This window comes from Sprattus sprattus (genome assembly GCF_963457725.1).
Source record: "Sprattus sprattus genome assembly, chromosome: 17".
NCBI classification, from domain to species: Eukaryota; Metazoa; Chordata; class Actinopteri; order Clupeiformes; family Clupeidae; genus Sprattus; species Sprattus sprattus.
This window is the reverse complement of record NC_137915.1, coordinates 13454277-13466055: the sequence shown is the minus strand read 5'-3', so window position 1 is coordinate 13466055 and position 11779 is coordinate 13454277. Positions and strand designations below refer to the sequence as shown.

The 11779-nt window shown below is 42.5% G+C and overlaps 3 protein-coding genes across 3 annotated transcripts; 1 reads left to right on the top strand and 2 right to left on the bottom strand.

Moving 5' to 3' along the window:
• Positions 1-353: 353 nt before the first annotated feature.
• On the bottom strand, positions 354-2766 carry LOC308378510 (zinc finger MYM-type protein 1-like; the record flags this gene model as incomplete). Its single annotated transcript, XM_080855451.1, has 2 exons — positions 354-978; positions 1613-2766. 2 exons carry the CDS (start codon positions 2764-2766, stop codon positions 354-356), a joined length of 1779 nt encoding a protein of 592 aa, XP_080711577.1.
• Positions 2767-3806: 1040 nt separating this feature from the next.
• On the bottom strand, positions 3807-4688 carry LOC308378643 (arylamine N-acetyltransferase 2-like; the record flags this gene model as incomplete). The annotated part of the gene is made up of 1 exon (XM_080855594.1): positions 3807-4688. One exon carries the CDS (start codon positions 4686-4688, stop codon positions 3807-3809), a length of 882 nt encoding a protein of 293 aa, XP_080711720.1.
• Positions 4689-6071: 1383 nt separating this feature from the next.
• Positions 6072-10438, top strand: ropn1l (rhophilin associated tail protein 1-like; the record flags this gene model as incomplete). Its single annotated transcript, XM_080855229.1, has 5 exons — positions 6072-6202; positions 6340-6460; positions 6574-6735; positions 7192-7367; positions 10372-10438. The coding sequence occupies 5 exons, from the start codon at positions 6072-6074 to the stop codon at positions 10436-10438; spliced, it is 657 nt and encodes a 218-aa protein (XP_080711355.1).
• Positions 10439-11779: the final 1341 nt, after the last annotated feature.

The window sequence follows — 11779 nt, the reverse complement described above, 5'->3', positions numbered from 1 at the left end:
CCTTTTTGTCCAGTAGATGGCAGCACACAACAAATATTTCCCCTCTAGCTATATAAGTTACAGGTGGAAAGCTATGGCAGAAAGTTGCATCCAGGAGCCTTCAAAATAAAAAGTGAGGTGGCTCCACAATAATTTGTCCCGCCTGTTCATTATTCACATTACCAAAATGTTCTGTAACAACATAAAGAAGGGGCCAACATGTAAGTCAAAACCAACAAAATGTATTGATTTACAAAAGCAAAATGAGTTATGGCATAGAAAATGGTGCAAGTAGCATGCCTGGAGTGAACAATCTCAAAGACAGACAGACAGACAGTCAGACAGAGAAAGAGTAAATAAACTGAGATACTACATTACTTGTATTGAAACTTTGCCCGTCTCTCTTTCAGTGCGGCAAAGCGGTCAATGACTCTCTCTTGGAAATCAGGCATTGTAAGGACAAGTTCCCTCTCCATGGAAAGCATGGCCAGTGCATTCAGACGTTCCTGGCCCATTGAATTTCGCAGGAATGTCTTTATTCTCTTTAAGGTTGAGAAACATCTCTCAGCTTCAGCTGTTGTCATTGGAGTGGTTATTAGGATTTGCAACAGAGCAACAGTCTCAGAGAAAGCCTCCTGGAGGTTGTAGCTCACGAGAACCTGGTACAGTGCCAATGCACCACAGCAGCCCTTGAACTCCGATTTCTCATAGATGAGAGACAGTTCTGTTTTGAGCTTTGCCTTGTTCAGCATGGGATATGCCTTCACAGTGGTATCCAGGGCACGAACAGGAAATGACTGAGAATACGTTGCAAACATATCTTGTTGAAGTAAGGTAGCACTCACAAGGTGGTCAGTGAAGGAGAACCTTTCCTTGGTGTGATCTAAGATTGTGTTGCAGATCTCCTTAGACACCTTCTGCTTTTCCTCATTTTTCAAAGCAGTCCTTCTTGGTCTTGCGGCTCCTGTTGTTTCTTGATGTTGCTGTTCAGGGGAGTCCCTGAGGGCAAATAAACCAATAGGGTGTGTTAGATTAAATATACAGTACTGTAGTTTACTGTAGGAAATTCTACTACATAACAGAAATGTACAGGTTTTTATAGTGTAAAATTAACATATTCAACAGTGACACGTGTAGAAATGAGGGTGGGTGGGTCTGACGATCAAGGTGGATTTTAGGCAAAAGGGGAGGTCTAGCTTGACCATTGACTATAGCCAGGTAGGGCCATATAGATGCTAATATGTCCAGCTTCAACCATTTTGTCTTGGCTGTAGACAAAAGCCAACTATCAGACTCTAATAGCTCTGGCTCCAAGACATACAAAAGAGTCTCAACATAGACAAAAGGCCAGTAACGATGTCTGATGGATGCCTTTTAACATAGACAAAAGGCCAAGAACCAGACCTGATGGCTCTGGAGTGGGGGTTTCTCTGATGTGTGAAGTTATGGTCTGATATATGAAATTCACCCAATGATTCAAAAAATCATGCCTATAAAGAAAACTACACTACATCACTGGTTTTATATGATGAGCAGATTGTACTTCAACACAAATGTAGTGTTCTTTCATGCATAGATTCGCCATGACAAAGTTCTGCACAGAGATTGATTGAATAATGTGATTAAATCTTACCTAATCGCCTGTACACTGCTTGTGAAGCTCTGAAGGGCCTGTCTGATGACGACTGCATCGATGTCCTTCTTCTGGAGTTGCAGGTACAGAATGTCTACGTGGGGCATGATTTTATGAAAAAGGCACAGGAAAAATTTGAAGTCCTCATCCTGTAGCATCCTCACGTAGCCAGATGCCTCTCTCACCGTGGGCTCATCAAATGAAGGCGATGTCCTGATTGTTTCAAAACATTCAACGAGGTCGTCTAGGTTCTCACTCACAGTGTTGACGATTCTGCTGTTAAAGTTCCACCTTGTGGCTGAAGCTCTTGGCAGCCTTCGCTCAACAATCTGGTCAAGAATGCTCGTTCTTTTCGGTGACCTGGAAAAAAAGGTTGCAATCCCGCTCAGTTCGGAAAAAAAAATCTTCACTTTCCTGACGTGAGAAGTAGCTTGTTGCATGATCAAATTGAGCTGGTGTGCATAGCAATGCACATAATGGGCATTCTTGAACTGCTCACGCACCTTTTGCTGCACACCAGCCTTCTGCCCCCTCATGACACTGGCTCCATCATAGGCTTGAGCGATGAGTTTTTCTTTATTGTCCGGGAAAAGACTGTTAAGTCTCTCCAAGAGCACATTAGCGATGGCCGTGGATGTTGAATCTTCCACGCGGAGAAACTCAAAAAACCGTTCATTCACTGCATGGTTGTTATCGATGTACCTAAGCACCAGCACCAGCTGGGTCTGAGTAGAAACATCAGTGGTCTCGTCTGCTTGAATGGCGACATAGTTCGCCGACTTCACCTCCTCCACAATGCGTTCCCTCACGACCGCTAGCATACACTCAAGTAGCTCGTTTTGAACAGTCTTTGATGTTCCCTTGAAAACTGTAGCATTTTTAAGGTGCTCATCAAACACTTCGTCCAACTGTGCCACCAAGTCGACTAATCCAAGAAAAAGACCAGGGTTGGTGGAGCCCTCAGTTTCATCCTTGCCTCGTAGGGCCAACTCAAAAACGCCACAAAATTTAACGCATTGGACGAGCCGGTTTAAGATGTGCCGATTCTTGCTCACCTCATCATTGTGGCGGCGCACTGCTAGCCTGTATCCCTCATCCAGTTGAGTGGCAATGTTCACCCTCCCAAAAGCAGAGAACTTCAGACAGCTGTCCATGTGTAGCTTCGCCTGCTCATGTTTTTTTACCTTATCGGACAGATGGTGCATGTCCTTTACTCCGGTTGTTGTCCATGCAGTGCTTTCTGTCACGGAGCCTTCGGGGTGGAAAAGGAGGCAGGGGTAGCAAAAGACTGCGTTAGCCACTTCACAGCCTGCTAGCCACGATTTCCTTTCGTACCAATTCTTCGAAAATCCTCGGGTGTAGGATTTCCCCTGCTTTGTTGCTACCTGTTGAATTTTTAAATTTGGTCTTGGAGGTCCTAATTGTACTGTTGCCAATTTGTCTTCATTGCTTCGCCGACTGAAAGGAGTCTCTTTCAAAGAAATAACTGAATTACTGCTGCTGCACTGAGCATTGGCCATGTCGACAGAATGCCTCTGTCCAAGTTGTATGACGTACTTATACGCTTTTGCGTCGCTTACTTATGACTAGACTTGGAGGGGCGAGCCCTCCCGGAAGCCATAGAGAATGCATTGAGAGCTCTGTTTTGTGAAAAAAACGCATTTAACATGGGAGTCAATGGGAGAGGTCTGGGGCGATTTTCATTTCGTCCCGGATCGCCCTGAAGGGGCGGGGCCATTTGAATCTTGACTCTAGGCTGACTGAATGACTGTTACCTGATTCGACAATGACATACAGAGGCAGATAAGACGGTCTAGTGGTAGAATCCGACAGAAAAAATATATGAAATTTACATTTACATGTAGTCATGCAATTGAATTTATACATCAGGAATTTTTTTTTTATTATAATTTTTTTTTTTTTTTTTTTCATTCTTCCTTTTTCCATAGGCAGTGCGTCGCCCAATCGCCCTTATGGACGAGCCGCCACTGATACTGACGTGATTGTACGGTTCACAAATATACTGTATATTGTGAAGGTACTGTTCACAAATGTATATTGTGATAGTACTGTTCACAAATGTATGTGATGGTACTGTTCACAAATGTATATTGTGATAGTACTGTTCACAAATATATATTGTGATGGTACTGCTCATAAATGTATATTGTGTTAACCACTAACAGTGACATTGTTAGTACTTGACTGAGGGAGGCACAATGTTCTCATCCTTTGGTATGAGTGGAGAAGAAAGCTCAATTCCGAACTGGTCTTTTAGTACGCCTGGAATCTCATCAGCAGTCAGATCTTGTGTGGTTTTTACCACAGGGCATCCATCTTCTGCAGGGTAAGTGGTGACCAACAGTCTATAGCCCATGTACGTGATCCTGCCATGGGGCAAAAGCAGCGAGCAAAGAGACTTGTTGTAGAAGAGAGAGCTGGGAGAGGTCTGGTGGTACTCGCACATATTTATGAAATCCTCCCACTGTCGAGGCTGAAGGGTGAATTTGTAGAGCTCTGTCCAATTTATCTCACCTCCCAGGGTTGCATCTTTCACTCCACCTTGCACATCACCTTGTGCTTCTGCACTGCTCTCAAGAAAGATCATATCTCCTTGATGCTTCAGCCGGAAGACTCCATGAACCTGCTTTTGAGGACTGGGTATTTCGAGAGAGAGGGGTAGCTCATAGCAAGCACCAAAGCCCACATCACATAACCATCTGTGTCCCTCAATCGTCACCATGATGATTATGTGATCAAATGGGGGCCCGAACAAACCCGTGAATCGGTTTCTCACTTGAGCTGCGAGTATAGTTACTTGGAATCCCAACTGAGTCAAGAGCCAGGAGAACAGACCGTTATTTTCGTAGCAAAACCCTCCTCGGCGCTGCACGACTACTTTTTCGTAGAGCCATTGGAGTTCCATTTCAACCTTGCCGCCACTGTGAATGGTGAGACTCTCGAAGGGCACTGTCAGCATGTGGCAGCGGTGTACCTGCTGCAAAGTTTCCAGAGTTGGCTTGACAGATCCTGAGTAACCAATGCGTTTTAAATACGCTTGCACATCCATTTCCATAAGAAGCCGTAATGCGCAGCCAATTCAACGGTCTTTTTCTAGTTAGTGATTTCCTGGCAATTTCCGTGTTGATAAGAGCACCGATGCAAGTCCGAATAAGTTATATTACACGAGACGGAAAAAATAAATTAAACAGCAAACTGGGCGTGATTGGCACAACTGAGGTACACACGAGTTTATCCTAAACAATGCTGGTCAATAGACATAAACACGAACTATGAGGCTACTTTTACTTTCGTTTTTAAGTGAAACTAGTCCACGTCAGGACAACATTCAAATATAGGCAGTAGAAACTGCTCAAAATCTTTATCTACCATAAACTGACATATTGCATTTATGTAGCGTCAGAAACCTACACATTCTCTGTGCATAACAAACAATGCTACGTGGACAAAAAAATGGCACACTAGTTTGTCAACTACAGGCAAATGCTTTTTCAGATGCGTTAAGGTTTTGGTTGCCAGGTTGGTTACAAAGCCATGCGCACAACTCGTTTAATGAATTGGTGTTTTCTTCCATAAATATGAGATGTGGTCAAGTTGAAGGCGTGAAAAATAATGATATTTTCAGTAGCCTAGTATTAACAATAACAATGACAAAAAAATCCTTTTCCTAATAGCATTTTTTTTTATCAACAAGGACTTTCCTGCTAGCAGGCTTACAACAGAAGACACTTGCAAACTGTATATTGGAAGGTAATTTTAGGGTTTTGCCGGAGAAGTTCGTTAAGTAACAATCTTTGGCACAACTGATTTCTCTGTCCACTTTGACTGCACGTCTTGCAGTTATTTCAGAGCAGAATTTAAAAGTCTGGCAACCTGGCACATGACGTATACATTTCATTTTTGTGTTGCTACCTGACGTAGTGTCAAACAATGGTTGCTAGGAAATTGAAAAGTCGGCTAGTAGACTATTGATTTTTGAGTCTAAAAGCTAAAGGCTATTTGTTTAAGAATTAAAATATCGTAGAATAGTTGATAGTTTGTGCTCTCAACTAGCGTCGGCCCTTTTCTATGCACGGTAAGTCCACATTTGAACTAGTAAGCTGTCACTTGTTAGCCTGTAATGCTGTTGCTTTGACTCGCAGTGTCTGAATGGCTTGTTAGTTAGCATTTCCTGTGGGCTCTGCTAACATCTCCAACCTAATTCAGACAGCTATGCTTACGAGGATACCTGCCAAAGGTTATCTTAGGGAGCCAACACCTGGTATTTAGCTAACATACTTGAAAAACAACTTCTTGTTGAATACACGACTTTAAAACTAGAAATCAGAAAATGTTATGTCAATGCATCTTCTCAACACAACTAGGGTTTAACATTTTTGTATTATTGACTTTTGTTTGTTGTTTCAGGATAATTGTATTTTAACCTTACAGTTCCACAATGCCACCACCTGATACCATGTACTGTGCTCAACAAATCAACATTCCTCCAGAATTGCCTGACATTTTAAAGCAGTTTACCAAGGCAGCCATAAGAACACAGCCAGATGATGTGCTAAAATGGTCAGCTGCGTAAGTACCGCCACGCAAGATGCTTAATGACAACCTTTTATTATAAATCTAATGATTCATAGCCTTTCCATTGTGCAAGTGAACATCAGAGTCAATAAGGCAATAATACATCACTAATGGAGATCTACTTGTTTTAGTTATTTTACTGCATTATCGAACAATGAACCTCTTCCAGTCAAAGCGAGGTTAGAAATATCACCAGCAACAAAACAAACCTCTGGACTTACTCCCGCCCTGCTCAAAGTCCTTCACCAACAGGTAAGCATATGAAATGTTTAATTCAAAAGAGATGCTTCTCTCTGCAGAGAAAAAACATTGGAATTTGCTCTGTGCATCATTGCAAACTGTTGTGTGTTGTTTTGTCTTAAAAGCTTTTCACCCAAAAGTCCCTGAATAAGGCAGAGTTGCAGATGAAATGGAGAGGGCTCTGTCTGCCCTTAGACCAACTGGAAGCACTCTTTTCTCTGGGTAATTTCAGTGACGTGATTGATTGGATGCAGTTCTTTGCTCTTGGCTGCAGTCTACTGGGTGGTGTGAGTATTTGGCAAATGTAACAACAAAGCTATTCTCCCTTTTTTTATGTTTAAATTGTTATTTATAAAATATAACAAAACAAAACTGTGTTCCTCATATTAAGTAAAGAACTTACACAAGGTCCATAGAATGTCTTTAACATATAACTTATCTTACCAGTATGCAGTTCCTATTCTAATGTGTAGGGGGCAGCATTGGGCCTTCAATTGCTCAGAACTTCAACTGCAGCTGTTAATGTTCTTGGCTGTAGGGTTGTTTCACCATTGACTTCTTTTAATTTCATATGAGGTATACAAAGTGCATCATGGAATGTCCAAAACAAATGAATCTATTGTGTCTATAACAACTTCATCATCATTGAAAATTCTACACATAATATTCATAAATGCAGCTGAAGTTCTCTCTGCAACTAACTGATAGTAAGAATAAGCGGTACCATTTTCCTTCTCCCTCAGTCCATCGTAAGTGCTCTGAAATGTGCGTGTGAGATCCTCACAGACGAGCCAGAAGGCAGTTCTGCTCACATCCCCTTAGACGTGTTTGTCAGTTTGTACACATACCTGGCCCGTCTGGATGGAGATATCCCACAGGACCAGATAGACAGCTTCATACAGAATCTACAGGAGGCCGCGTGAGTACACTGAGAGAGAGGATAATGTATGTCCTCTAAACACACGTAGGCACACACACACATATATATATACACACACACTTGCAATTTTAAAAACATTTTGAATAAAACCTTTTCAATAACAGACATTCCTATCATCATAAGTAGGGTCGTAAGGCTGGGCTGTCTGTAAAGCACCTTGAGACAACTTTATTGTTTCGGCGGTGTACAAATAAAATGTAATTGAATTGAATAAGTACTGCCTTGGGTAGGCTCAGTAGAATTAGTGTGTGTGCTGTATCAGTTGGAATTTGAACATCATATGAATTTGAATCATTCCAGTTCCTGTTTGAGAGCCCTCTCTTAAATGTCAGTCAGTCAAGATTAATTTCAGCTTGACTGTGAAAAATGTCAAATAAATTTGACAACGCACCTTGCAGAATATTTGAGGATAGATTCAGGCGAGTTTCCATTTGCATATTCCGTTGCCACAAAGGTCAGTTATAAAGCCACACCTCATTAACCATCACCCACAGCTGCGTATGACTGTTAGAATGCTAATTCTGAGAGGGAGGGAGGGAGGGAGAGAGAGAGAGAGAGAGAGAGCGTGATAGAGAGAGAGAGAGAGAGGCAGACAGACAGAGAGAATGAGAGTGAGAAAGAGAGAGTGAGAAAGAGGGAGAGAGAGAAGGTGAGAGAGAGAGGTTTACTCAGTGTACTCTAAGACCAGTTTAGTAAGCATGGGTTGTTGTTATCATAGGAGACACGTTGTTGATGGAACTTTAAGCTTCAAAAAAGGTCTGTTGTATGAAAAATGTTGAATGATTCTTTGGGAAGGCTCTCTATACAAAGTGTTTTGCTATACGAATGATAGCCAAATGAGTTCTCCAAAAGATTCTATTGGGCCAAGTGAGGAACCCAGCTTTTCTAAGACAGTTCAAAGCATTGTGAAAGTACTGCTCTCATGTGTTTGTTTTTATGTGACTCGCAGGGCTCAACAGAAAGGCATGATCCAAGTGGCCAATTTCTCCGCCTTAAAAAAGTAACTGAGACTTGGGTCTAGTGTAGCCATCTCAGGGAGATGAGGACCAGGAGAATGGAACAGAGAGACAGGATGAGAAATGTCTATATATTATATAAATATAATTGTGTGAAATAAAAAGAGTTATTATTATTGTTAAAACAGAAGATATGATGTACAGTATGATTATTATGATCAAAATGTATGGCCATGCATATCTTTATATTTATGAATCAAGTTAAAATTCACAAACTCACTGGCACTGACATCTCACCGACATGTGTCCTTGCATTCGCTTTTACAGTTTTGAAGCATCTCTGTGTCCAGTCTTACTGTCTCATATGCTAATGCTCTGTTGAGATAGAGTAATGAGATGATCTGCTGTAGTTTCCTAGTGTCATGGGACTGATGCAGTTCCCATGCTCTCCCTCAATGTTGGCTTTCAGATCTGTCACCTTTTGACCGTGTGTGTCCAGCTCATATTCTGGCCGCTCTTTGGAAACTGAAACACCAAACAGATGCGGGCAGCAGAATAGCTCACACAAACACACACACACACACTCACACTCACAAACGCACACACACACACACACATACATACACCCCCTGCAGCATCATGAGACAGCTCAGTGTGATAAGCACAAACTTCATGCTCCATACCCGAGCGCCAGGCTCAGCTTAAAAGTTCTCTGTTGCTCTGCACAAGCAGTGTTTTTGATGCTCAGCGCCATCATCCCCATTGACCTTCTGTGTTTCCTGAGTCGCGGGGATTCGTTCGGCCTCGTCTCTGTAATCCCCAACAAACCTTGCCAGACCTCCAGTTTAGTGTTGTGCAAGCTCTGCTCTGAGTGGCAGGCTCACTGCCATGTGTGAGGGGTAGCATCATGTCTTTGCTGGAGTCCCTGTAAACGTCAAGAGCTTGTATCTTAGATGGCTATTTGTCTGGATTAATGTGGGCAGTGAATCACCGGCAGTCTCCCCTGACTTTAGGCAGGACTAGTGTAAGTCTGACAGCAAAACTCTAAACTAAACTAAGCTAAACCTCGACGTTAAGCATGGCATTGCAACTGGCAGGTATGAAAATGGTCAATGCACTGAGGTATTCATATGTAGGTACACTATCTGTAAATAGTTTAATACAATTTTTTTATAGGCAGTTACCACATCAGAAATATGATAGAAGTAACACAACAGTATTAGCAATTACTAAAATATTGTGTACTTTGTGTTGGCTGTCAGTGTGTCGATATGGTAATTAAGCAGCAGGCTTAGGTGGTAACCACGAACAGATGGCAGGATTTCTTCTGTGACAGGGGAGTGAGGAACAGAAAATGGCATCAGAATGTTTTGTGTATTTGGGCCGGTGGTTGAGATGAGGTTAGCGTTTTATCTCTTCTTACGGCTTCCTCTTCCCCTTCCCCACGCTCAAACATAAATACACACACTCAATACATCATTCAGCCCTCTCATTCCTACAATCACTAGTGTTCCTTGAAATGATTTTCACATTCTGCACTGCCTACATCTCTTGACAGGAGGGTGTAACTTCATGGAACTTTGCCTTCCTACTCTCTCAGTATTATTCTCAGTTGTCACCCAGATGGAAAGTCTTGGCTCAAGGCTTCACAAATATTGTAATGAACATCATTCACCTGGGAATGCATGCATGGTAGTCAGCAGATGCCTGTTACCAAGGCTGTGCGTAATAGCAACAGTTTGTGAGAGCAAGACAACAGCTGAGAAGAAAGTCAGCGCAGGACAATACATCATGATATGAAGTAGGTGGGATAAGAACCCCTAAAGCCCCCAGAGTTCGCGGTAGCCTATGTGCTAACCATGGTGCAGAAGAAAAGGACAATCGGTGAATATTTGTGCAGTGTTGTAAACACAAGACTGGGAACAAAACATCAGAGCCATTATGTCTGTCATGCTTCAGTATCAGGGTACACACATGTTACTAATTTGCCATATTTGTGTGATTCTCCCCTCTTCCTCCTCTTCCAGGGCACGCAGTGGAGGCCGGGTTCAGCCCTCGGACTTTACAGGCCTCCTTGGCGAAAACGCTGAGTAGCGCCCAGGCCAGATTGGTTTCAGATGGTTGTTGGGTGTAATGTTTGGCAGCCTGAAGTCACTGCAGAATCATTGTAACTAAAGGTGGAGGATGCATCATATTTCAGGCTGTGGTCATGTGTGCATCAGGCTTTCCTTTTCCCTTTTGTAAATTAAAAAGTGGTCAGCTGATTACTTATCTGTGAACTATTGCAGCTTCACTTCCTACTTTTACAGCCTCCCCCCTCTACCACAAGACAAGTTATGGGTACTTTCTAGCCACACTGACACACCACATGAGACTTTTTTCTTTGCATGTGTGTTTTGTTTTGTTTCACAATTGGTGATGGGAAATGTACTGTGCCGTGGGCTGCCTGGCAGATGCTGGAGTCTGATGCAAAACCACTTCAGTTCTTTCCCCCTTGAAATCCCGCATATCAGAGACCCATGTTAGTGGAATCACAACACATAATTAGACAAATTAGAAAATATTGACAAGCACTGCACATAAACACTTCATCTTGCTTTGATTTGCTAAATAGGAGGTTAATACAGGGTCGGGCTAGATTAGAGTAAAGGAGGAGGGGGGGGGGGTGATTAGGTCATGTTAATTGCCACCTCGGAGGGCTGGGTAGAGCTGGTGAATTATTTGTGTTCAACAGGGCCTCCTGAGTCTACGTAGGTTTGTCCAGCGAAGGTCAGTCCCGATAATACATCTCCTCTCTTGTTCTCCCTGCACTGTGTAATTAGCTGATTGCCGTGCCAAGTGGCATTAATTAGACTACAAATCCACTGTGCATTTTGCTTTTCAGCAATAGAAATCCCTTGCATCAAGGATGCCCTATATTTAATCTGCCAGTGGGTCTAATCATTGCATGAGAACAGCAGTAGGCACAGTACGTGTTTGTGGCCAAGCCTTGCAGGCTGCACCTGCCATGGAACTTGTTGATCATGGAATGAAAGGAATCTGAAGGAAAACTGAAAAGATGAAACTGCTACAGAAGGTCTTCACACAAGAAATGGACTTCCTGGTAGCTGCCCACAAATGACAAGATCAAATGAAGTTTGTCTACCCAAATCTGGTCAGCTGCAGGCTGTGCTACCGGCTTAACAGCTTTGGAACTTTATGTCAATATTTCATCAGGGATAAAAAACAAACAAAAAAAGCCCATACAACCCCTTCAATCTTTCCAGTAACTGGAAGACGGGACAACATGCATAAACACTGGCTTGGGAGAGATTAGATTAACTTCCCTGATAAACTTTGTTTTCTAAAAAGATCTGCGCACTAATTAGATTGTAAAAACTAGTAAGGTACTCTACCGCCACCCTATATTACTTAGGACTTACTTATGACATTGCT